Source organism: Oncorhynchus kisutch, linkage group LG6 (assembly GCF_002021735.2).
Source record: "Oncorhynchus kisutch isolate 150728-3 linkage group LG6, Okis_V2, whole genome shotgun sequence".
NCBI classification, from domain to species: Eukaryota; Metazoa; Chordata; class Actinopteri; order Salmoniformes; family Salmonidae; genus Oncorhynchus; species Oncorhynchus kisutch.
In genome coordinates this window covers 68227985-68255129 of record NC_034179.2, presented here as the reverse complement: position 1 = coordinate 68255129, position 27145 = coordinate 68227985, and the positions used below count along the sequence as shown (strand labels likewise).

The window sequence follows — 27145 nt, the reverse complement described above, 5'->3', positions numbered from 1 at the left end:
GAGGGGGGGTGGTCTGTGTATATTTGTAAACAACAGCTGGTGCACGAATTCTAAGGAAGTCTCTAGATTTTGCTCGAATGAAGTAGAGAACCTCATGATAGGCTGTAGACCAAAAATTCTAGATCACCTTTACTCCACACACAGAGACGCGTAGAAAGCCCTAACCAACCATCCTACTTTCATTTTTGCCTTAAAGTGGAAGTGGCAGCATTTTAGCAACCTGAAATCTTGTAAAAATCTGTTCATATACACCCCCAGGAAGAATGACACCCTTTTTTCATATTTTCTGACAAGCATTTTCAGATATTCGCTCTTGATTCTAGCCATCCCGGATCCGGGATCGTGAATACAGCCTCAAGCTCATTACCATAACGCAACGTTAACTATTCATGAAAATCGCAAATGAAATTAAATAAATATATTAGCTCTCAAGCTTAGCCTTTTGTTAACAACACTGTCATCTCTCAGATTTTCAAAATATGCTTTTGAACCATAGCTAAACAAGCATTTGTGTAACAGTATTGATAGCCTAGCATAGCATTAAGCCTGGCATTCAGCACGCAACATTTTCACAAAAACAAGAAAAGCATTCAAATAAAATCATTTACCTTTGAAGAACTTCAGATGTTTTCAATGAGGAGACTCTCAGTTAGATAGCAAATGTTCAGTTTTTCCAAAAAGATTATTTGTGTAGGACAAATCGCTCCGTTTTGTTCATCACATTTGGCTACGAAAAAAACCTGTATCCAGGAGTGTAATTCTCTCCGCAAGCTCATTAGCATAACGCAACGTTAACTATTCATGAAAATCGCAAATGAAATGAAATAAATATATTAGCTCTCAAGCTTAGCCTTTTGTTAACAACACTCATCTCAGATTTTCAAAATATGCTTTTGAACCATAGCTAAACAAGCATTTGTGTAACAGTATTGATAGCCTAGCATAGCATTAAGCCTGGCATTCAGCATGCAACATTTTCACAAAAACAAGATCTTTACCTTGTCAGCTCAGGGATTAGATCCAGCAACCTTCCGGTTAATTTTGTTGTTTGTGTCATATCTGCAAAGTGGTTAAAATGCTGTCAGTTCCACTTTAAGTAACCATCTGTCTTATGTAACCATACCAAATGTAACATATACTAATTTTCGGTATTTCTGTATTTCGTATTTGTGTTTAATATGTTACTTCTAGTCTATGAGACCAGGCTGACTCATCACAAAGAATATATATAACTTCTGACTGGACAAATGCTTGCATAAAACCACCAATGAAAATAGAAGTGGAACATACATCTGAAAACAAGTCCTGTAGGCTATCAAATGGAGAGAAAAAACACCATTATGCAACAGTCTGATGAGAAAACAACTGAAAACTGATGGCAACTGAGAGAACCCCAACGAAACGCCAGCAGTCTATTTGTCTGTATCGGAAATTCTCAGTTAATCTCGCTCCAAGCACGAAGTATCATCAACCTGGATGCGTTTACCTCATACCAACCATGACCTCTGCCAGGTCACCCAAGTGACTGAATTCCATTGCTGCTTTACATGCGCGCGGTGATAATACTTGCGGCTCTGACTGTGACAGAAACACCAAAGAGTGTTGCACAATATTGCTTTATCTGTTTGAATATCTAAGCGTGCGTAATTACCCCAAGGCCCGCCAGTCAAGTGCACCATGGCATGCCATGCCGATGTCTCTTGTTCACTCTGACGGTGCCCACGATTTGACTCACTGTAAAGCCTAAACCACCTAAACCCCGCTTACGTCTAGTCTATGAGACCAGGGTGCAACTCATTATAAGACACAACACAAGCGTTATGTTGAATTTGAGAAGTTTTTAAAAACTAGTCGACTGGATATGATTTTTACGCAGGCTAGCCTAGGCCTGCGTATAAATGGCCCAATTGGTGATTTTGATTGGAGATTAGGCAATGGATTGGAGATTATTTTGTCTAACACCAGCGCAAACAATCAAAACCATTAAATTAAATTGAATCCAATCAATTCACTTGTAATAACCACTTAACTCCAAGGAACGATTAAAATGGCATTGTCAGACAGATATACCTGTCATCGAGTGCCTTTCATTAATTAAGCGAGATGTATCTGTCGTTGATATCTAGTGGGGACACTGCATAGGCTAGCCTACAGGTATGTTATCCTTGGCGCTCCTCAAATATCTGACGATAAGAGACAACCATTTGATGCAACTGAAAGTTTGGTGTCGCGATCAAATATGTGCGTATTAATGAATAGATTACCCTTTGAGACAGTTTTTGTGCTGTCAAATGTCTGACGTCTTCAGATCAATAAAACCCGCAGAGCAAGAACAGCTCAGGCTAATTTGATTAAATAAGAGAAAAGGTTAGGTACACTCAGAAAAAAATGAGTTCCAAAATGGTTCTTCGGCTGTCCCCATAGGCGAACCCTTTTTGATTCCAGGTAGAACCCGTTTGTGTTCCATGTAGAACCCTCTGTGGAAAAGGTCCTACATGGAACTCAAAAGGGTTCTACCTGTAACCATAAGGGTTCTACCTGGAACCAAAAATAATTATTCAAATGAGTTCGAAGAACCCTTTTCGGTTCTAGATCGCACCTTTTGTGTCGTGTCCTTTCAGTAGGCTATATTACAATGTCTCAACATTTAGCCTTAACTGATAATTCACGTATATTTGAAACCATATAAATGTAATGGTCCAGGAACCATATTTATGTTCATAAATTGGGTTGATATTGCTAGAAGCAAACAAATGCCACGTGTTGTGATGGACATGTTATCTGATCAGATACAGCCATAAAATCCCCCCCAACGGGAACGTTATCCTACAGTTATAGCTAAAGATGTAAAGGCAATTTTGTATTTATTAAAGCTTAATTGTCCATTTGTATAAACAAGTCCTGTATGAAAAATGTGGCAGGCTTCAATTTATCAAACCGTTTCCTTCGGGATAGGGACATTAGTCGTCATCCAATTTGTCGTCATCGAAGTTTTACTTGTCAACACTGGCCAAATGTGAGTGTTGGTTGAATAGTTAAAATACCGTAATAAAAAAGCATTAATACATTAATCACCATCAGACAATGCCCAAAATACCACAGGCCTAGGTCTTGGGCGCGCTTGCCTTATCTACTTTCCCTGAGAGTCCTGAGAGGACACTCGGGACTGTCAGTGACCGAGCTTGTTGGAGGGAGGCAGCAGGGCCCGCCCACGAGGAGGGACTAAGCATTAAATACTGCTGAGACCTCTAAACGGGCTCAAAGAGAGACCCACCTGTGGCAGACACTGTCCGGCACGAAGGGAATAAGTTACTGCGTCTCCAGCAAGACCGTTACCGGGCACAAACCTTGTTGTTGTTCATCTTGATTATCTGAACACGGACGAACGGTTATACACAGGGTGAACATGACATTATTTTGTCATCAACTTTTCATCCTCCTATGGATTGTTGTCACAGGTAAGCTTGATTTAAATGTTTTCTAGGATAATGTCTTGTTGTTGAAACGCCCATGTACGCATGGATCATTCGGTGGAATATTGTTCAAAATACACTTCTCAAAGCAGGTGCCATTTCGTGTAGGATATAGAAGGAAAATCCAGAGCTCTGTGGGGTATTTAAATCAATCTCCGAACGTTGCCCATTTTTGCCTATGCATTGCAATAGGCTATGTTTAAATTTTTGTTCCCATAAGTTTGCAATGTCACTGGAATAACGATGTAATAACATTAAAGCTGCCAAGTGGATAGTAATGCAGTGTATAGACTCAAACTAGGCTATATTTACCATCACTAGCCTACCCTAGATCCAGAGCCACTTAAGCTACATTTTCAAATACACTACATGACCAAAAGTATGTGGACACCTGTTTGTCAAACATCTCATTACAAAGTCATGGGCATTAATATGGAGTTGGTCCCCCCTTTGCTGCTATAACAGCCGCCACTCTTTTGGGAAGGCTTTCCACTAGATGTAGGAACATTGCTGCGGGGACTTGCTTCCATTCAGCCACAAGAGCATTAGTGAGGTCGGGCACTGATGTTGGGCAATTAGGCCTGGCTCTCAGTCGGTGTTCCAATTCAGCCCAAATGTATTCAATGGGGTTGAGGTCAGGGTTCTGTGCAGGCCAATCAAGTACTTCCACACCGATCTCGACAAACGATTTCTGTATGGACCTCGCTTTGTGCCCAGTGGCATTGTCATGCTCAAACAGGAAAGGTCCTTCCCCAAACTGTTGCCACAAAGTTGGAAGCACAGCATCGTCTAGAATGTCATTGTATGCTGTAGCTGGAACTAAGGGACCTAGACTGAACCATGACAAACAGCCCCAGACCATCATTCCTCTTCCACCAAACTTTACAGTTGGCACTATGCATTGGGACAGGTAGCATTTTCCTGGCATCCGCCAAACCCAGATTCGTCGAATTCGGTTGTGAGTGTTGCAAACGAGGACAAACAATTGTTACGTGCTATGCGCTTTAGCACTCGGCAGTCCCGTTCTGTGAGCTTGTGTGGCCTACCACTTCGCGGCTCAGCCGTTGTTGCTCCTAGATGTTTCCACTTCACAATAACAGCACTTACAGTTGACCGGGGGAGCTCTAGCAGGGCAGAGATTTGACTAACTGATTTGTTGGAAAGGTGGCATCCTATGATGGTGCCACGTTGAAAGTCACTGAGCTCTTCAGTAAGGCCATTCAACTGCCAATGTTTGTCTATGAAGATTGCATGGCTGTGCTCGATTTTATACACCTGTCATCAACGGCTGTGGCTGAAATAGCCGAATGTGAAGGGGTGTCATCATACTTTTGTATATATAGTGTGTGTTTTTCTATCCATTATTATGTAAGGTAAGAAACCATTATTTAAGGCGGCTCTGATGGATCTCTTTTCATATGTACAGTACTAATACTTAAAAACTAGTGGCTATCTTAGACTCTTAGCAGGGGGTTCCCCAAAACTCTCCAAATAGAAGCCAAGACTTACTGAAGACTGAGTCATTGGTTCCACTGCTCTCTGGCAGGTTGTGACACACATCTTAAACCATTCAAAGAAGTGTAGCTCTTTCTGTACTCTCTCTTCTATACTCTTTTAGCCTGCAACACTAGTGAAGTGTACTGTGGAATCTTAATGAGCCTATAGGCTCAGCCATGCTGCTCCTTAGCCCTGCTGCCTTATACGGAAGTTCATTCTATTGGTCGCAGTCTCTTAATTAGGGCTGCTATGGGGCTGCTTCATCCCGTTGCCAACTATAGCAGGGATGGGGAACTGGCGGCCCACGTGCCCGCTGTTTTTGGCCCACGGATCAATTATTATAACATTTTTTAGAACCCGAGTCGGGATCTCAATGTACTGTTGCGAGTTAAAATAGTAGAATACACTAGGTGCAATTTAGAAATTTGCTTGTGCATCAGCAGTTTTTCTCTTATGTTATGTCTGTCACTGACAGTCACTCAAGTAGCCAATGTCAGCTAAAAAAATGTAGATTGGTAAAAATGTCATGGTCGTATTTCCAACCAGGGGACCCCCATTGATTTTGTTAGTCACTCTCACTCAGATATCATGTTAAAAAACAGCAAACATTTCTCTCCCCCTATGGCAAAATGTGCAGAATTGCAGGAAATAAGCTGTAAAACTGCTCATTTGTTTCACCATTCCTTTGCAAAATGAGTAGAATTGAATGAAACTTTTAGAACATTGTAAAATCTTCTCTCCGCCCAATGGCAAAATTGCTTAGGGCCCCCAAAAGGCTAGTGCCTCATGATGAATTCAGATTTTGTGGCCCTCACCCCCATCAAAGTTGCCTATCCCTGCCCTATAGGGAAGGCCATATTTCAGGTCAAAAGTTACCATCAGAGCCCTGAGAGGAGCCACTGTCATGTGGCTCAGTCCTTGCTGGTCCCTGTTTATAGTTCGATCACTTGTTATGTGTTTAAGGACTCTGTAACTCAGGGAGAGAGCTTGGCTCTGAACTGAAGGAGGCTTGTACGAGAAGTGTGTGTGTGTGTGTGTGTGTGTGTGTGTGTGTGTGTAGTAAAATGATACACATGAAGGACCTCCTGAGGGTCGATCACCTCTTCCTCTGAGTCTGGCGCCATGGACGCCATCGTCCAGCATGGGTCCCCGATAAGAAAGAGCATGTTCAGTGTCTCTTCTCCTCCCCTTCTTAACCCTGTCTCTTTCCTCTCTGACCACATACATTCTTCATGTCGGCAGCTTCATAGTTTGGTGGTTAGTCATGATATTATATGTGCAGAGCAGGCAGGGTCTATACAGGAGGTAATGGATGGGGTGGACAGAGCGAGCAGACACACACACACACATTCATCAGTCCTCCCTTTTAAGTGTGATGAAGCCCAGATATCAACAAGTGGTCACTATGCCGAGGTCAGGATAAAATAGGGTACAGTGAGTGTGACACGGGTTTGGTAGTATCTCCTTTCTCCTCACTATACCGCCCAGCCTTTACCCACAATCTCTCTCTCTCTATCTCTCTCTCTTGCTGCCTGCACTCCCCTTTTCATTGACACTCTTGCTTCTTCTTTCTTTCTTCCATCTTGTCTTTCATCTTATCACCTCTCTCCCCCCCTCTTTCCTCCCTCTCGCTGAGTTGGATTAGGGGCTGTAAATCTCACTCTGTAATTGGAAAGCATGTGCTGTCCGAGCTTTAATAGGATATGATATGTGCTCAGAGCAGAGGCCCAGTGAGCGAGGAGCGCTAGCTGCTCCAGGGAACCATCTGTTACCTACAGATAGTCAAAGGCTGGACGAGCCCTCTGTGCTGATATAGGATATAGGGAGGGGGACGTAGACACACAAACTCACCTCCCCTTAAGTCTTACAACTAGGGCAAGCCACGGGTCAAGCTGAAGGCAGAGAGGTCACTGAGGGAGAGAGAGACCAAGGGAGATAAACATGTAAATAAATCAACTGAGGTAACGATGAAGAAAAAGACAAGGGAATAAACAATGACTGCAACTTAAATCTTCTGATCTTTCCCTAGTAGAGAAAGTAGGACTGTGCTCTGTGTGTCCTTCCGTGCCACCCATAGTGTTGAGTCCTGCTGTGGGGCCCAGTGTTGACAAATCAGTACAAGACCCTCTAGCTGTGTGACTGCCTTTCTTCTGTCAGTGTGTGTGTCTTTGTGCCTGTGAGTGATGTATGTGTGTGTGTGTGTGTGTCAAGCAGGCCCTACCCCAGGCAGACGATGGCCAGTACAGCTACCATCTAGCCAAACAGGACATTTCTCCTTCAGGCATTGTGAACAAATTGAGCAATCTCAAACACACCCTGTCTGAAACAACATTCAAGCCTCTGCTCATCCCGTAACCTGGGTGTATCCCGGTTATTTAAGCAATATCGCCCGAGGAGGTGTGGTATATGGCCAATGTACCGCGGCTAAGGGCTGTTCATACGCATGACGCATCGCGGAGTGCCTGAATACAGCCCGTAGCCGTGTTATATTGGCCATATACTACAAACCCCTGAGGTGCCTTATCACTATTATAAACTGTTTACCAGCGTAATTAGAGCAGTAAAAATAAATGTGTTGTCATACCCGTGATATATGGTCTGATATACCATGGCTGTCAGCCAATCAGCATTCAGGGCTCTAACCCCCCACTTTATAATTCTGTATTAGTATTGTACTGTTAGACATTTACTGCACTGTTGGACCGTGGAACAAAAGCATTTAGCTGCGCCTGCTTTAGCATCTGCTAATATGTGTACACGACAAATAAACTTTGATTTGAGAACAGTGTGAAATTGTCTTTCGGGAATTAGGAAACCTGTTAATTCCTTAGATGTAATCTCACAGACAAATAATGCAAGACCTTTAGGGAAAGGGGATACCTCATTCCTCATTTAACCCAACCCCTCTGAATCAGAGAGCGGAGGGCTGCCTCAATCGACATCCACATCGTTGGCACCCGGAGAACTGTGGGTTAACTGTCTAGCCCAGGGGCAGAACGACAGATTTTTACCTTGTCAGCTCAGGGATTCAAACCTGCAACCTTTCGGTTACTGGACCAACGCTCCTACCCGCCAGGCTACCTGCTTTACCCAGTTATGACAATGCCTGTCTATTGTCCTGTTGATTTGAAGAGTGTAAGATGCCGTAGACGCTGTCACAAGTGACCTTCCCATGAGCAACTATGCACAGACTTCACCCTCATGATATTGGATGAAGGCAGGGAGATAGGACCATTCTCATTCGTTCCATTGACCATGGACATGTTCAGCTTGATTAGACTAATTGGGAATCTGTCCCCCAAGCAGCTTGTATTACTATGTGAGGGATCATTGTCACAGAGAGAGTGCAGCGGCATCAGCAACCTTAATAATAATAATAATAATGCATGGTACTTATACAGCGCTTTTCAAGGACCCAAAGTGGCTTCACAAACGCCAGACTAAGCAGAAGGACGGAGAAACACGGCGGTTCAATAGAAGGTTTATATCCCCCATATCCGAGGGACGAGGTTTTCAGGAAGGCCTATTACCCGGATGAGGCACCTCTTCAGTGAGAGAGAGGAGAGAGTGATTGAAAGATAATAGCAGACACAGGGATATGGCAGTGGTTGGTCTGTAAGAGGTGAAAATGAAAGCTCCTCCTCATCTCCGTGAGATACGGTCACCTCTGGTGAACTGGCGTCGGCTGCCCTGCTTTGATGTGGCAGCCGTGGTAACAGAGAAATGGAAAGGGGCCCAAAGGGCAGAGAGACTCACTACACCAGGGGAAGCTCGGAGGCCTGTACTTGGGACTTCTAATTAGCATGGACTGAAGTCCTACATTACTAGTCCTATGTCATGTACATGTTGTTATTTTGCATGTTATGTTCTGAGATGTTATACATGCTATTACACCCCCTATCGATTCAGAGTGTTTATGTCATTTGTGAGCACTGTCAGTAACTGTTATTCCTATTAGCATTTGTAAACAGTGAACTGCATGGACAGACAGACTAGACTACAGTGATCAACTCTGAAGGGACGTCACATTACTGTGATGGCGCTAATTAGAAAATCCTTTTGTTATCAGTCTCTGTGGGGTCAGTCACTAACCCGATGGCCCATATTTCTTTCTTTCTCTCTCTCTCTCTCTCTCTCTTTCTTTCTTTGTTTCTTTCTCTCTTTCTCCGTTTTTCCGTGAGCATTCCGTAATCAGGTCTGTGTTTCTCACAGTGCTGGTAGATGTGATAAAAACTATTTCAGGAACGCACTTCCCTAATCCCCACCCGTAAGCTGGGCATGTTTCCGTGGAAACTCCAAGTGACTGAAAGTGTCTACTGGAGGCAGGTTTCCGGAACCGCCATGACTCCTCCTGTCTATTTAAACCCTTTCCTCCCTCCCCGAGCACTGTCATCTGCAGACTCCAGACTGGGATTACGTCCCAAATGACACCCTTAATCCCTGTGTAGTGCACTACTTTTGACCAGAGGCACTATGCAGGGAGTACACTATGTAGGGAATAGGGTGTAATTTGTAGTAGTGCACTATGTAGGGAATAGGATGCAAATTGGGACACATATTATCTTGAAGTACATTACTGAGTAGAGTCTGTGGGGGTTGAGGGGGCAACCGGTAGCAAGGTAATTGTTTATCTGGCAGTCGGTTGAGTTCATAAAGGGGCAGTTCACAGGAGCTCCATTGTGCCACATGAAAAGAAAGCCTGTGAAGTGTGGCGCTGGGATGACAGATGAGCGTCATCTCTCTGTCCCTCTCTCTCTCTCTCTCTCCCCCTCTCTCTCTCCCTCCCCCACTCTCTCTCTCCCTGTCTCTCTGTCTCTCTCCCCCACTCTCTCTCTCCCTCCCCCACTCTCTCTCTCCCTGTCTCTCTGTCTCTCTCTCCCCCACTCTCTCTCTCCCTGTCTCTCTCCCTCAGTGATTTGTAGTGTGGCCATCAGAACTTTGACAGCTGGCAACGGACACACTCCCACACTGCTTAGCGGTGGCATGCGAGTCCCTCAGCCTCCGCTCGATGCTGTTCCCTTTTCTTCCTGTGTGGGAAGGGGAGGTTGAGGGTGTGGCTGGGTGACAGACTGTCGCCTTATTTTATTCTGTTTGTGAGTCTGTCAATGTTTACTTCACTGTGTGTGTGACGTGCAGTATGACCCTGGGAGTGACACTGTATGACACTAATGTATACACTGTTGCAGTGACTTGATGTGAATTTTGTCTATGTTATAAGTCAAGTTTTATTTGCAGTGCATTTCACGTCTCAATACACTTTACAAAAAAATATGAGCTCTTCCTGAGTGTGTGGTCCCCTATATGGTGAAGTTCTATAGGTGTCCTTTGACCCCTGGGTGGTCTGATTTAACCCCGTTATCTCATTGTGTCTTCCTGAGATTATCTGGCTGTAACACTAGGTTAATACCTAAAAGAGGGCTTCTGACTGTCCTGCAATATACCGTCTACATAATCTATACTGTACCCTACCTGTACAGTGTCTCTTCTGGTTTGATATGCTTTGTTCAACATTAGCAGTAGTTCCTGGTAATACGTTAGTGAAGATAAAGATTCAAATGAGTGGTAGTTGGAATACGTGCCAGTCCTGTTTTAAGAATGTAAAAAAAAAAGTTAAAAAGTGGAATTTTAAAGGAAATAGCAGTCAGAGGAGGCTGGTGGGAGGAGCTATAGGAGGACAGGGCTCATTGTAATGGCTGGAATGGAATTACTGGAACAGTCTAACATGTGGTCTCCGTATGTTTGATGTATTTGATACCATTCCATTCAGTCCATTCCAGCTATTACAATGAGTCGTCCTCCTATAGCTCCTCCCACCAGCCCCCTCTGATGGCAGGGATATTTCAAACCCACACAGAACTTCCCCTTGCGAGTTGTTTAATTTCCGCACCAGTTTAGTTTTATGTTGCTTATGAAACTACAGCAACTATGATGACGTGTTTACTGAAGTAATAATACACAGAGAAGCATCAATGTTGCAGTTGTTAATATATATATTATGACTGAGTACAATTTGTATAGTTTTTTTATTTCACTTGGTCCCCCTCTATGGTCATGCTTCTCCCTCTGTGGTCATTCTACCCCTTCAACAGTCTACTCTGCCTCCACACCAATGTACATGTATTTATTCATCACTGCCACAGTTGTCATTTATGTATATAATGCTATTTCTCAGATTTTTTTTTTTAGGACCGTTTTCATTGTTTTTATTTCACTTGGTCCTGCATGTTGGAACTCAAAGCCTAACATCTTCACTGGACCCTGCAATCACACCTGCAACCCTGTACATGTGACTATTACTGTAAACACTCGGAATCTGAGTCTGAATCAGCCGTGGTGGAAGGATTGTACCGAGGGACACAATCCTCAGATGACTTTGTAAGACACAGGATAGCCTCTGTGTGCGCGTTTGATGAAAACCTGTGTGTGTGCATGCCTGCATATGTGCATGTGAGTGTGTGTCAGGTGTGATATTCTTGCCTGGGGTCCGGAGCCTCCTCCCGAGTCCAGTGACAGGTAGGTATTTTAGGATGAAGTCAAGGCTCCCCAGTAGCTATGTCTACTCATGTTCATGTCGACCTGTCTGGGAAGGGATCTTCAATTTTACAACATGGCCACACTCTCGGTGTATGGTATACCCACATCATGCACAACATGTGTCGGGATATAGCAGAATGACTCCAGCCGTAGAGAGCCGACTCTGTGATCCAAGCCAGTCTGTCTGATGTGGATCTAAATGAGACGTCAGTGATTGTTTTCAAGTGAGGTTAAACTTTTCCAGGACGGAAGCATTTGAATGAGAGGGGTGGGGGAACTGTGGAAAGGTCATCACAAACACGCACAACCACAAACACACACACACACCATTGTGTTGTAGTTTTGTCATTGTTGCAGTGGTGAGAGAGAGAAGTGATCTGATAACTGTCATTGCTTTAACTCACCAGCCGATACTCACCTCTCCCTCGGTTTCCACTCTGTTGCCTTGGATATCATGGTGGCTGTTTGCATGGCAGCAGTATTGGGGGGGGGGGGGGGGGGGGGGGCTAGATTTACTATTGGTGTTTTTAGAAAATGTTGTATAGTGCGTAGTCTGTTGATTTGACATCCAGTCTATTCTCAACTGTTCTCACCTCGTGTCACAACAGATGTGTAACGGTTGTTGGTGGAAGAAGGGGAGGACCAAGGTGCAGCGTGGTACGTGTCCATGATTTTTATTATAACCGAACACTAGAACAGAAATGATCAAAGCGGCACAACCGAAACAGTTCTATCTGGTGTAGACACACAAAACAACTACCCACAAAACCCATGTGGGGGAAAAAGCTACCTATGTATGGTTCTCAATCAGAGACAACGATAGACAGCTGCCTCTGATTGAGAACCACACCAGGCCAAACAACAAAGAAATACAAAACATAGAAACTGAACATAGAATGCCCACCCTAGTCACACCCTGGCCGTGACAAGATGTTTAGAACAGGGGTTCTTAAACTTTTCCAGCCTGGAACCCAAATTAGACATTTCGTGATCAGTCATTTCAAATGTTGCCATGGGGCGTAGAGAAAATTGAACGGTTTTAAAGCATGTTTTCTGCAATTCTACAAATCATGCCATGGGGCAGAGAGAAAAACATTTACGTTTTACAGCTAATTCCCTGCAATTCCACCCACTTTGGGTCGTGACCCCAACTTTAAGAAAGGCTGACTTAGAGGGTGCAAAATCAAGTGGCATTTAACCCACACCTCAGAGCTACCAATGGGCCTGCCGGAGGGAAAGGTCTGTGTGTTGGATGGAGAATAGCAGGAAGTAGTGTGCTACTGCCTACTGTATGTAGATGCTAAATTAGGCTTTGACTTCCCAGTAGTTGTGTTGCGGGGCAGGGCCTGATTTCTGTCACCACCATCTGCTTTAACACCCATTTACACATTACACTACTGTAAATGTTTGCGCTTGGCATTGGTCATTTTTGATAGGTAGACTATTGGCCTGCCTTGTCCAGGATCACACTGGATGATCTATGCTCAGCCTGCTCTTTGTTCAGGTTGCCAGGGAGCTTTCTTATGTTTGGAATCTGTGTGGTTTTTTTTGTTCCAGTACAATGGACCATAGATTAGGTTTCCAGGTTTTAGTTAGCAACCACATTGCTAGGCTTCATTATTGTGTATTTATCCGGTTTCTGCTAAGACGCTGGTCTGAAGACAACACATTCTGTCAGGCATGTCTGCACCGCCAAGGCCCACTGGCAAATCTATGCGAAGGAATCTAACCAATGGGCAGAATGTTTTAATTTGGTTACCAAGAGATAAAAGTGTACTGTGACACACTGTGGTGATACACCCAGAATGTACAGTATGAAGGGGGAAGGCTCTTACTCATAGCTATGTCTTCATATTAACATCGTGGCGGAAGGGTGGCCTAGTGGTTAGAGCATTGGGCTAGTAACCGAAAGGTTGCAAGTTCGAATCCCCCAGCTGATAAGGTACAAATCTGTCGTTCTGCCCCTGTAACAAGGCAGTTAACCCACTGTTCCTAGGTCATCATTGAAAATAAGAATTTGTTCTTAACTGACTTGCCTAGTTAAATAAAGGTAATAAAAAACTGACAGAAATCTCATTATAAGAACATACGGTTGACTTCTTGTTTCTTGCACTGTGAGTAAAAGGGGATAATTAAATCTAGTGTTTTCTCATTAGTCTTTGTTGGGTTTAATCTCTCGGAATCAACTAAAACCCTCGGGGCTATCTTCTTTCATTCTTAATGTACACGAGCTACTAACAGATTGATACAGTACTGTTAACTGCATCTCTGTTTTGCGTCATTGGTCCCACACTGTTCTAGTTTCGGGAGACGTTTTCTGGTTTCGGTCACCTCGCCTTGTTATCATCATAACCAATCAAATCTATATTACGTCAGCTCTGATCATAAAAGCCTTTCTCTCAGTCCACCACCCATCATATCAGATAACTCTGTATTTATTCAACCCACTCCCTCATACCGTATGTGTGGGTAAAGGGGTGTGTGTCTGTGTGTGTTTGTGCGTGTATGTGGTGAAAGAGTCTGTATGGATACAAGTGTGTTCTCTATCTCAAATACGGATGGCCATTAAGTTCGGCCTTGACAGGTGTGTGTGTGCTCTTTGGTAATTTTTCATCTGTAAATGGGTTTTGGTTACCATGCGACAGAGCCGTTAGGTCACACGAGGCCATGTACACTCTGGCGTGTACTGTGTGTTCCTGGAAAATAATTCAATCACACACAGAATCAGATATTAGTCTTTGTTTCCCCCCCTACTTCCTCCTGCATCTCTGCTGCCTGGTACGGTAGGAGCGACGCAGGGCTTGCCATCTGCCTAAGTCGCATCCCAAATGGCACCCTATATTGACCAGAGCCAAAAGTAGTGCACTATGTAGGGAATAAGGTGCCATTTGGGATGGGGCCCCTGTTGTGCGTGTGTTCCCTCTCTGCTCTAGCTGGAGGAGGAAATAGAAAGGTTGAGCGTATTCAGCCAACGCATACAGATGAGGACCCAGCTCCGCGGCTCGGGGTAAACAGGCCGAGGCAGTATTCTATCAAAGGCCTCCTGCTGGGTGTGCTGCTCCTCAAGCTGCTGTGAAGCTGCCAAACACATAGAGACCAGAGCAGATTGGGTTTAACAGCACCGTGGACAGGCATCACCACAACACGCTAAGATCAATGTGACGCCGAGTCCTCTTTGAAGAGACTGGTAATAAACTTGACCAGACACCACACTGACATTACGTGATGCAGTGAGTGGCATTCGAGGTACGTCAGCAAGCGGACGACCGCCTACTTGTCTTTTGTCACGCTTATATGACGCGATGCACCTTTGTACGTCTCTGTGACACAACCGGAATGGTGAGCTCAGCTAAAGCTAAAGCAAATGTCGCAATGACTATTCACCACTCAGCTCCAACACTGAACACTTTTGGTGTTTAGATTCCTGTGCTTTTGCAGATCGCCCAAGTGGTATTGGAACGCATGCTGTCAACCAGGGCCATTCCATTTATTTTCTGGAGGGCCCAAACATCTCAGATATTCTGTTTCTACCTGGTAGTTAAATTCACCCATCAGTCTCGGTCATCCCTGTTTATAGGGGGGAACATGCACACCAGAGGAGTAACTGGCCAAGGTTTAAGACTTCTGGTTAAGACCACAGGCTTTGACTCCCTAACCTTTGACCTTAACATAACAGGTCTGTTTCAGTATTGCAGGTTTGGGGTGTTTTGCAAAGTGTGTTTGGGGTACATGAAGCTGAGCTCATGACTTACTGTATGTTTGTAGTGTTGTCTTTTTCTTTAGGGGGGGAGTCCAACACCCAGACTCCTGGCACACACGGCAGTCCTGGGCCCACAGATACATCCATGACCCCAGGAGATAGATCCACCACCCTCTTATCAACAACGACCCCAGTCTCCACTGAACTCAGCTCCGCCACCACAGACCGAGCCACCACCACCCAGGACCCCTCAACTGTCCACCCTAGCACTGATGGTACCTCACCCACAACAGCAGCTGTCTCTAAAACTAAAGAGGTCTCTACTACGACAGACCTGACCTCAACTTCTGATACGACAGAGTCTACAGGCGCAGTCGTCACCACTGTGACAGAAACAAGAACTATCCCGTCGGTCAGCACAGCAGAGATGACTTCCTCCCTCAAGACCTCAGCGTACACTGTCACGTCCCCTGAGTCGACGGAAAAAGACAGTCAATCTACAGACAGTGGCATGACAACACCCACCACCACAGGGGTCTCTCCGTCTACCACGGAACGTGCCGGAGCCTTCTCCTCTGTCACCACGGAGACAGGCCGTACCTCAAACACAACTCCAGACATTGTCCCAACCAGCAGTACCAAAGAGCCAGGCACACATGAAACAACAGCTATCAATACAGCTACCACAAATACAGGTACCAAAGACAGTAAGACCACAGGTACAGGGATCACAAAGTCCACCATCCCACCAACTGGTCAGACCTCTCTGTCTTCAACACGCCCCTCCTCCACTACAAAGGGCCCTGAGACCTCTCTCCCAGTAACAGAGGGTGGTACCCTGTCTTCAACACGCCCCTCCTCCACTACAAAGGGCCCTGAGACCTCTCTCCCAGTAACAGAGGGTGGTACCCTGTCTTCAACACGCCCCTCCTCCACTACAAAGGGCCCTGAGACCTCTCTCCCAGTAACAGAGGGTGGTACCCTGTCTTCAACACGCCCCTCCTCCACTACAAAGGGCCCTGAGACCTCTCTCCCAGTAACAGAGGGTGGTACCCTGTCTTCAACACCGCCCTCCTCCACTACAAAGGGCCCTGAGACCTCTCTCCCAGTAACAGAGGGTGGTACCCTGTCTTCAACACGCCCCTCCTCCACTACAAAGGGCCCTGAGACCTCTCTCCCAGTAACAGAGGGTGGTACCCTGTCTTCAACACGCCCCTCCTCCACTACAAAGGGCCCTGAGACCTCTCTCCCGGTGACCGATGGCGCCACGTCCTCAACCCCCACAGCTACCATTACAGGGAGCCCTCATACAGACAAAACCACTGGAACACAGGGGACTACCGATTCTACAACCACAGCTGACACTCCAGCCTTGCCCCCCACCTCCGGCTCTTCCTCCAGCCCACCCTCTCCAGTCTCAACCCAAACCCCAGGCAGCAGCACTGAGGCCCCCATAGACACCTCCACCACCACCCCTGCCACCTCACACACCATCACACCTACAGGAGGTATGTTTTAAAATGGAATTGTCCGTGTCTGATGTTGTAAACATGATTGTGTCTGAAGGAGAACTAAATATAATGCAGCAAACTGATTAAAAACAAAGATATTATCTTCACTGTGAGATGTTAATCAATGTTGAAACTTCCTATCTAATTTCATCATTGTTTTGTCTTCTTTCCTTCTTCTTTTTTTCCCCCACAGAAACCTCTGAACAACCAACTAGCAAAACTAGTGAGAGCCCACTTCCTCCTTTCCACACCTCCACCTCCCCTACCGGTGGAATCACCACCCAGCCAGAGTCAGCCATCACTGCTACCACATCCCTGCCTCCACCCATCTCCATAGTGTGTCCCTCCACTCCCTGTCCGTATGATAGCATCTGTCTCAATGGTACCTGCCAGTGTGTGTCTGGGACCTTCCTCTTAGAGGGCCGCTGTGTACAAGGTCAGTGCTAGTTGTTGGTGTTATAATGAAGACAATGATGGTGCTGATGCTGAGGATGATGCGGATGGTGGCGGTGGGGATGATGATGAAAATATTAGAATTGATGACGACTCCTTTTTTTGACTCCCCCCCCCTTCATTTTCAGCCCAAGTCTTCTCTGGAGACCTGCATCTCAACCAGGCATTTCAGGATGAAATGAGCAACCGGTCATCAGTCATATTTCAGCAAACAGCAGCCAGTATCTCAGAGGCAGTAGGTCCCTGCGTCACAAAGCCCAGTAGTTAGTGTGTTGTCCTCTCAGAGCTACAGAGTGGGACAATGATCCTCTCTTATCTTCTTTTTTAGCTGAGAAGAGCCTTGGAAAACGAGTCTGGATACAGCCAAACTGATGTGGTGTTGCTTAGGTGAGATTCTCTACGCTACATTGTCAAGAATGGTTGTTATCCAATGTATATCCCACTGGGCACAGATGTAATGTCAACATCTTTTCCACGTTGGTTCAGCGTACTTTCATTGAGATAACGTGGAAACAACGTTGATTCAACCAGTGTGTGCCCAGTGGGATTTGTTGTGATGACCAGGACATTGGTTTGACCATAGACCACAGCTGTCTTGTAAAATGGTGATTACGTATGGTCTTTGTGACCCTACAGGCGAGGCAGTGTGATCGCAACCGTGAACAACGTGTTTAAACTAGGCTCCAGTGCCACCCAGACGTCGACCAATGGCGCTATAGAGAAAGCCATACAAGCCTGTGGTACGACCTGTGGGACTATACTGGAAAGAGCTACATTTACCGGTGGGCACTGTGCAATACTTCTTCAACCTGTGTAGAAGGAGATTCTTACTACCTGAGAGCTTTAACCAGACGTTCTATTCACAGAAAATAATAGATAGATAGGTACTTTATTATACCAGAGGAGAATGTCATGTCAAACAACAGTAGACAGATATACTGACATTCTCCTACTCTGTAGCTATTAAAAAGTCCCATAAAACATGGAGTACCGTTACATAGTGTCCCTATCCTTTTCCCAGCCACTGACCTATGTGATCAGGCCCCCCAACCGTGTGATGTCCGCTCTACCACGTGCGAGTACAAAGAAGATGGAGTGACCAGATGCTCCTGTAAGGCTGGCTACATCAACAGCTTCTACTCAAACCAAAGCTGCACAGGTGAGTACAAACCTGTCTCCAATGGTTCCATGCTCATTGAAAGGTCATTCACCATAGGATTCGGTGATTATGTGTTTTGGTGGAGTCTTTGTGGTTGTACGTACTGAGTGCATTGAAATGTCAGAGAGACACCCGATAACAGCTTAGCTACTGTATAATGGAGCTGCTGAATACATTCCATTTGATAGAGGGGAAAGATTAAAGGAGACACAGACAGACACAGACCGACTCAGAGCAAGGTCAAGTACACTTGGCTTCGCTTCAGTGTGAGGAAAATGGGAATGTTGCCATCAAAAGAATGCATTTGCGTTCATTTAATTAGTGTGTGTGTGTGTGTGTGTGTGTGTGTGTGTGTGTGTGTGTGTGTGTGTGTGTGTGTGTGTGTGTGTGTGTGTGTGTGTGTGTGTGTGTGTGTTAGAGAAATAGAGAGAGAGATTTTTATTGTTTAATTCACTTTTATTTATTATCTAGTTCACTTGCTTCAGTAATGTTAACATGTTTGGCCAATAAAGCCATTGAATTGAGAGAGAGAGAGAACACAAACAGACCCCACAGAGTGCCAGGACAGCAACACAATTAGACCCAAACAAATCATGAGAAAACAAAAAGATAATTACTTGACACACTGGAAATATATATATATATTTAAAACAGAGCAAACTATTTGGCCCTTATCAGAGAGTACACCGTGGCAGAATACCTGACCACTGTGACTGATCCACTATTAAGGAAAGCTTTGACTATGTACAGACTCAGTGAGCATAGCCTTGCTATTGGGAAAAGGTGTCTCAAGAGAAGACAGGCTATGTGCTCACTGCCCACAAAATGAGGTGGAAACTGAGTTGCACTTCCTAACCTCCTGCCAAATGTATGACCATATTAGAGACACATATTTCCCTCAGAATACACAGATACACAATGAATTCACAAACAAACCAAATGTTGATAAACTCCCATATCTACTGGGTGAAATACCACAGTGTGCCGTCACAGCAGCAAGATGTAAAGATGTGTGACCTGTTGCCACAAGAAAAGGGCAACCAAGTGAAGAACAAACACCATTGTAAATACAACCCATATTTACGTTAATTTATTTTCCCTTTTGTACTTTAACTATTTGCACATAATATGGCATATGTAATATCTTCATTCTTTTGGAACTTCTGTGAGTGTAATGTTTACTGTAAATTTGTATTGTTTATTTCACTTTTGTTTATTATCTAGTTCACTTGCTTTGGCAATGTTAACATATGTTTCCCATGCCAATAAAGCCCTTAAATTGAACATTGAAATTTAAATTGAATTTAGAGAGAGAGAGGGTCTTGTGCTGTGTAGACGTTTCTCCTCTCTGACCCATAGCACACTATGTCTCTTTAATGTATTTGTCTGCAAAGGGGTCGTTGCCCTGGAAACCAGTTGAAGAATCATGGTCGCTATCTGCCGAGCCAGGGGCTGGATTAGTTTTGTCCAGTGGGGAAGTTATGGGATGGGGAGAACTACTAAACATAGATGACTCTGCTCCCCACAGCACCATGTTAAACTACACATACTGTGTAGGCTGTTCCTCAAATCTAAAATTGTCTGCACTGATTTTACAACATATATTAACTTCTCTTAGAAGCAAGGGTTTATTATGTGGCTTTTATTGTGCAAATGTATTGAGAAAACATTGGTGAGCTTCACCTGTTCTCTTCTGTGATAGCAGAGCTACAGTACACAGAGTGGCTGTTAAGATCACAGTGTTCCCATGTTAGTTCCTCTCTGTGAAACTGTGACATCACTGTCTCCATAGAGATCCGATAATTCACATGGTTCTGTATGTAATTCAATGGCTGCCTCTCACCTATGTTTCCTCTTTCTCCATAGCCTGTCCCAGTGGTCAAAGGTCAGAGGGAGACACATGTGTGCCGTGAGTATTTTAATTTAATATATTTTTGTTTGGTTGAGACTGGCAGAGATCCCCTTTTGATATTGCATTAAAGCATTGTAGATCGCACCAAGTAGATAGCTACTAGCGCCCCCTTGTGCCCTCACTGTGTAATTGCACCAGGAACAACTGTCACCTAAGACCATGTATTGTGGTTAGATATGAAATGTGTATCATGTTTGCTATTATTGTTCTATTCCAGATGCCCGTTTGGCTACGCTGGATTCAACTGCACTGACTGTATGTTGCACTAAAGCTCCTCTTTCCTAACCAAATGGGTCCAGAGATTTGATAAAAGTTACTATGGTGTTTGTATTTCCCGGTTATCTGAAGTGTGTTCATCTATCTCTCTCTGTGTAGCGGCTCTGTTGGCAGTGGTGGTCATCGCCTGTGTACTGGGGGGAGTCCTTCTCATCATGCTGCTGGCCTTGTTTGCATATTGCTGCTGGTAAGAATATAACACCCTCCTCTCCCTCCACTCCTCTCCCTTCTCTCCTGTTCCTTCTCTCCTCTCCCTTCTCTCCTTTCCCTCCTATCCCTTCTCTCCTCTCCCTCCTCTCCTCTCAGTCCTCTCCCTTCTCTCCTTCCTCTCCTCTCAGTCCCCTCCCTTCTCTCCTCTCCTGACCTTTCTCCCCTCTCCCTTCTCTCCTCTCCTGTCCTTTCTCCCCTCTCCCTTTTCTCCTCTACCTTCTCTCCTCTCCCTCCTCTCCTCTCAGTCCTCTCCCTTCTCTCCTCTCCTGTCCTTTCTCCCCTCTCCCTTTTCTCCTCTACCTTCTCTCCTCTCCCTCCTCTCCTCTCAGTCCCCTCCCTTCTCTCCTCTCCTGACCTTTCTCCCCTCTCCCTTCTCTCCTCTCCTGTCCTTTCTCCCCTCTCCCTTTTCTCCTCTACCTTCTCTCCTCTCCTCTCAGTCCTCTCCCTTCTCTCCTCTCCTGTCCTTTTTCTCCTCTACCCTCTCTCCTCTCCTGTCCTTTCTCCCCTCTCCCTTCTCTCCTCTCCCTCCTCCCCTCTCAGTCCTCTCCCTTCTCTCCTCTTCTGTCCTTTCTCTCCTCTTCTGTCCTCTCCTCTCCTCTCCTCTCCTCTCCTCTCCTCTCCTCTCCTCTCCTCTCCTCTCCTCTCCTCTCCTCTCCTGCCAAGCCCTAACCTCCATTCACACTGCCCCTCATCAGAGGCCTACCACCCTCCTCTAACCATTACTCTGTCAAGTCTTAGCTGCACCCCTGGCTCTACACTGACCCTACAAAATATTGGCGTTATTTCTCTCACCAGAGTATATCATCAGAGAATCTTACTGATATAGTGCTGTGCATTTACATGGTCCTATCTGTGTGTCTCGGAGGTACCGGTCGCAGTCAGTGAAGAAGCCTTCAGCAGAGTTCAGCAGCCCGTACCCTGTGGAGGACTTCCAGGGCCCCTGGTCCACCACCCAGGGCATCACCCCGATCCCCCGGGCCAGCACCAACTGGGCTTCAGCCCCCATGGAGATGACCGAAGGGGGCAGCACACACCACCTGGTCGACATGAAACCCCACACCAACGGAGCGGTGAGTCACTTGTGATTAAGCCTGTGTTCTTCTGACCACATGACTTACTACAAGATACACCTCCTGCTTGTACATTGCCCCAAATTGTAATTGTCCTGTCTGCTTTCCTCTCCCTGCTGTTGTCCTCTGGAAACCTAATGGGCTAACTCAAAGACCTTCTCTGTCTTGTGTAACATATTTAAGGAGTTTTGAGATTTTGTCTCCTTAAATGCTGTGTTGCTCCTTGTTATTTAACTCTTATATTACACGCCAAAATCGTATGTAATATTTGATTTACTTTTTTTTGTGCCATAACTGTATTTGTCGTAGTGGAGAGTTAATGTTTGCTAGTGTTTATGTTTGCTAGTTAGTTAGCATGTATGTGCTCCCTCCCTTCCTTGCCTGACTCCCGGTGTGTTGCTTTAGGGATTCCACATCCTGCCTAAACGGGGGAAGAAGGTAAGGTTCTAAGTCTAGTAATGCTTTTCTTTCCCTCTCCTTACTAAAGCCTATAACCTCTGCTGATGATTTGACTAAATCTACCCTGTCCTTTGACCTGGTGATGGGAAAGACGGAAACTTCATGAACGCAGTCAATAGCTTCCAGTCCCTTTATGTGATCCACCATTTGGTTTAGGAGGAAAGTAACTCTTACTGGGTTACAATAGTCCATCATATACGTTCATGAAGGCTCAGTTTTGACATCTTCATTTCATGTATGTGTGTGTGTGTGTGTGTGTGTGTGCCTGCATGTGTCTGTCTGCGTCTGCGTCTGCGTGTGTGTCTAGCACGATCTCTGACATTCCCGCCTGTCAATGTTTCAGACCGGGTCGTATGACCTGACCTCAGACAGCATGAACACGTTCAAGGGGAAGAACCAGTCTCGCTACTCCTACCTGGTGCAGGGCCACGAGAACCCTTACTTCATACCTGCAGATGACAGGAGACCCGTATGAGAACCTCAGCGACGTCTGGAGGCAAGGGCCCGTATCCACACAGCGTCTCAGAGCAGAAATGCTGATCTAGGATAATTTTTTTGCCGCCTTAAATCATAATGACTAAAAAAAGGGGAGACCTGATCCTGGATCAGCAATCCTACTCTTAGATGCTTTATTAATATTTGCTGTTGGGAGGAGAGAAGGATGGGTTAGAGAGAGGAGGGGAGGCTACAGGGAAGATATGGGGGGGGGGGTTAGAGAGAGGAGGGGAGGCTACAGGGAAGATATGGGGGAGGGGGGGTTAGAGAGAGGAGGGGGGGCTACAGGGAAGATATGGGGGGGGGGGGGTTAGAGAGAGGAGGGGAGGCTACAGGGAAGATATGGGGGGGGGGAGGTTAGAGAGAGGAGGGGAGGCTACAGGGAAGATATGGGGGGGGGGGTTAGAGAGAGGAGGGAAGGCTACAGGGAAGATATGGGGGGGGGGGTTAGAGAGAGGAGGGGAGGCTACAGGGAAGATATGGGGGGGGGGGGTTAGAGAGAGGAGGGGAGGCTACAGGGAAGATATGGGGGGGGGGGTTAGAGAGAGGAGGGGAGGCTACAGGGAAGATATGGGGGGGGGGGTTAGAGAGAGGAGGGAAGGCTACAGGGAAAATATGGGGGGGGGGGGTTAGAGAGAGGAGGGGAGGCTACAGGGAAGATATGGGGGGGGGTTAGAGAGAGGAGGGGAGGCTACAGGGAAGATATGGGGGGGGGGGGGTTAGAGAGAGGAGGGAAGGCTACAGGGAAGATATGGGGGGGGTGTATCGGACAAAAATGGCTGAAGATCAAATTGAGAAGTCACTGACTTCTAGTAACTCTGGGTATAGGTACATCTTATCACTGTATTTGTGTTGAACTATGTAGAACTCTGTGTATACTTTTTCATCAGGATGTTCGGATAGATGCCATGTACTGTGTAAGGCATCAGTAGTAATTCGTGGTTTACAGTCCTTCAAGGACTGGAATCATTCACGGTTTAATGGCACAGCTACAAGGGACTTGACAGCAGGGTTTTAAATATGTTCTTCTTGAATCCATTCTCAAAATCAGCTTTATGATATCACAACGATCTGAGGTCAAACATTCACTGACTTCCCAGGGATTCACTTCAATAACTGACACCACCAAAGAGGATTGTGAACACTATAAATTCATGTTTTTACTTTTGAAATGTTACCGTTCATCTGATCATAGTCTTTATCCTGTTCTGCAATACAAAGAGAGGATTCTGAACAAGATTTGTAAAAAATAAAAAAAAGTAATATTATGTTTTATTTGTGTCTATTAGGCTGCGTTTAAAATCCTATATTTTTTTCTGACTAATTGGTATTTTGAAAATCATTTCTGATTGGTCAAAAGGCCAATTAGTGGGAAGAAAAAGGTTGGAATTGGACTGCCTTAAACGCAGCCTTATTGAATGAAGACTGAGCTGAATATAGCTTGTCATAGCCAGTAGGTGTGGCCATTGTTCACGGTCAAGCTTTTCATCTTTTTTCTCTCTACAGTATACGGGTCCATTTAATTTATTTTTTAATTTTCATTTCACCTTTATTTAACCAGGTAGGCTAGTTGAGAACAAGTTCTCATTTACAACTGTGACCTGGCCAAGATAAAGCAAAGCAGTGTGACACAGACAACGACACAGAGTTACACATGGAATAAACAATAAACAAGCCAATAACACAATAAACAAGTCGATGACACAGTAGAAAAAAGTCTATATGAAGTGTGTGCAAAAGGAAGTAGGCAATAAATAGGCCATAGGAGCGAATAATTACAATTTAGCAGATTAACACTGAGGTGATAAATGAGCAGATGATGATGTGCAAGTAGAGATACTGGTGTAAAAGAGCAGAAAAGTACATTAAAAACAGTATGGGGATGAGGTAGGTAGATTGGGTGGGCTATTTACAGATGGACTATGCACAGCTGCAGTGATCAGTTACAGTTAGTTAAGTTACCTGTATCTCTATGTCTTATTGAAGCGATTACTGATAGATTTCTATTGAAGATGGGTCATTCTGCATTGTAGTGTCTGCGCTCTCACAATCAACGTAGTATTTGAAAGCGATTCATCCCTTGCTAATTGCACTGAATTATGTATTGCGTTTCACTACATGTGATTGGTTTGAGTGGGGGGAATCATAGACACATTCTCAGCGAGAGCAAATTTATTTGAGTATTTTATACTTTAGGATTGAATGTGTTTTCATGAGGAGAGCTGTGTGTATGAATGGCTGAAGGAGCTGGATCCCTTGTTCAGGGGTTTATACAGTAAAGGGATATTTTGTTTGAGTCTTGTCTGGAGCTGATAGACCTACTCTGCAGTCTATTAGTCTGGCCTGGAGCTGATAGACCTACTCTACAGTCTATTAGTCTGGCCTGGAGCGGAGTAGGCCTACATTGTTTTGTTATTAATACCTTCCCTGCTGAAGCTGTCTGCATCTGCAAACGTGCCTGTTTCGATTGGTCTTTTTGAAGAATTAGGAAAATTATGCAAAAGAAAGCTCTCGACAAAGCTTGTTCTCGGATGTGCCAATTACGATGTCTATACAGTTTCCGCAAAAATATGATGTATCTGGAAGTCGTTCATGTGTCTGTGTGTATTTGTGAGTATGTGTGTCATGGAGACAGTGCACTATTTTCTAAATGTACATACAACTTTTGTAAATTAAGTGTCTTACTGCAGAGAATGTAAGTGCGATGAAAATAAATACATTTAAACACACAATGTGCCTTTTCCTTATGTTATCATGCAGAAAAATGTTAATAAACATTGGTGGATGTATCTGTGTGTTGTCCACAGTGGATGTATCTGTGTATTGTCCACAGTAGATGTATCTGTATTGTCCACAGTAGATGTATCTGTGTGTTGTCCACAGTAGATGTATCTGTGTATTGTCCACAGTAGATGTATCTGTGTATTGTCCACAGTAGATGTATCTGTGTATTGTCCACAGTAGATGTATCTGTGTATTGTCCACAGTAGATGTATCTGTGTGTTATCCACAGTAGATGTATCTGTGTGTTGTCCACAGTAGATGTATCTGTGTATTGTCCACAGTAGATGTATCTGTGTATTGTCCACAGTAGATGTATCTGTGTATTGTCCACAGTAGATGTATCTGTGTATTGTCCACAGTAGATGTATCTGTGTATTGTCCACAGTAGATGTATCTGTGTATTGTCCACAGTAGATGTATCTGTGTATTGTCCACAGTAGATGTATCTGTGTATTGTCCACAGTAGATGTATCTGTGTATTGTCCACAGTGGATGTATCTGTGTATTGTCCACAGGTGACGAAGGAAATTAGTCTTTTTGCTCTGATCCCAACAACTTCCCTAGACAACCAACAAACACATGACACACATTGTTGAGAGGAGCGCAGGGTCAGTCAGTCGCAGTGCAGTGCCCTTGGGGCCCTGCCTACTACACTTGAATCAAGTTTGAGGAATTAGGAAATCCTAGGATGTCTGCATCCAATTCAACCCATTGCATAGCCGGAAAGACAGAGCTCTATGTTAGTGCTGATAATCCATGGTAACACAGTGTGTAGCAGAGGGAGGTGGAGTGGATTTGGATTTGGCCCATATGGACAGTGTTGGAATTGACCCATCCTGCTGGTCCAAATAAATCTCCACTAAATTCATCAGAGGGTAGAGGCTCAGCTCTGACCTTGTTTAGGAAGAGTGCACTGCAGATGCCAGATGTGCTTTCATGGAGATTTCATAGCAAAGCTATCAGATACTGTACTCATTTGGTGTGAGGCAACTCACCTCGATCCAGATTCGGGAAAATAGAGAGAAGGGAGAGGGACGGAGGACGGATCACCCTTTAAAGGCTCAAGCAATTCACTCAAACGTGAGCAGAGCAACTTCCTGCACTGATATTAATGCTTCTCGGTTTTCGAAATTCTGTTCATTCGGCATGGTTTGCATTTCTTCACACGGAAATGAGGAAGTACAGTGAAAACAGCATCTGCTGTGGTGAGCTTTAGGCTCCAACTAATAGACGCTACCTAGAAAAGAATTCGGCAGTTTTTTGTTCAGCAATACATTTGGACTGAATTTCAACGTGACTTCACTCTGCAGACTGTACCATCCACAGCAGGGATGTAGGCCTACATATTGCATTTCACACCAGTCTATAAAAACCTGACTGGGTCGCCACACTGATCGCAGGGTGAAGGAGATCCTTCCCTACACATAGCCATTCATATTAGTGTTATGCTCAAAGTGTTTCAACTAGCAGTCCTTTATTACACTGGCTGTACTACCTAGGTTGCATCCCAATAGGCACTATATTCCCTTCATGATGCACTATTTCTGACCAGGGTCTCCATAGGGAATAGGGTGCCATTTGCGACACAGCCGTTGTCACCCAGGACGGCCCG

At 45.0% G+C, this 27145-nt stretch overlaps 1 protein-coding gene across 4 annotated transcripts; it reads left to right on the top strand.

Moving 5' to 3' along the window:
* Positions 1-3274: 3274 nt before the first annotated feature.
* On the top strand, positions 3275-22966 carry LOC109891907 (mucin-5AC-like). 4 transcript variants are annotated; one of them, XM_031827257.1, is made up of 14 exons: positions 3275-3458; positions 15270-16037; positions 16110-16712; positions 16909-17151; positions 17297-17403; positions 17497-17555; positions 17805-17950; positions 18190-18327; positions 20194-20236; positions 20457-20494; positions 20615-20702; positions 21591-21795; positions 22201-22233; positions 22598-22966. In XM_031827257.1, exons 1-14 carry the CDS (start codon positions 3407-3409, stop codon positions 22727-22729), a joined length of 2655 nt encoding a protein of 884 aa, XP_031683117.1. In that variant the 5' UTR covers positions 3275-3406; the 3' UTR covers positions 22730-22966. The 4 variants fall into 4 exon arrangements, with proteins under 4 accessions (XP_031683117.1, XP_031683114.1, XP_031683113.1 ...); XM_031827254.1 differs by having other exon boundaries at positions 15288-16712; XM_031827253.1 differs by having other exon boundaries at positions 15270-16712.
* Positions 22967-27145: the final 4179 nt, after the last annotated feature.

Bases quoted from the DNA above. Each gene is read 5' to 3' on its own strand.
- LOC109891907 (XM_031827253.1), top strand. From the start codon at position 3,407: ATGACATTATTTTGTCATCAACTTTTCATCCTCCTATGGATTGTTGTC. The intron at 3,459-15,269 runs GTAAGCTTGATT...GTATGTTTGTAG, and splicing joins CCTATGGATTGTTGTCACAG to TGTTGTCTTTTTCTTTAGGG. The intron at 20,237-20,456 runs GTGAGTATTTTA...GTTCTATTCCAG, and splicing joins GAGGGAGACACATGTGTGCC to ATGCCCGTTTGGCTACGCTG.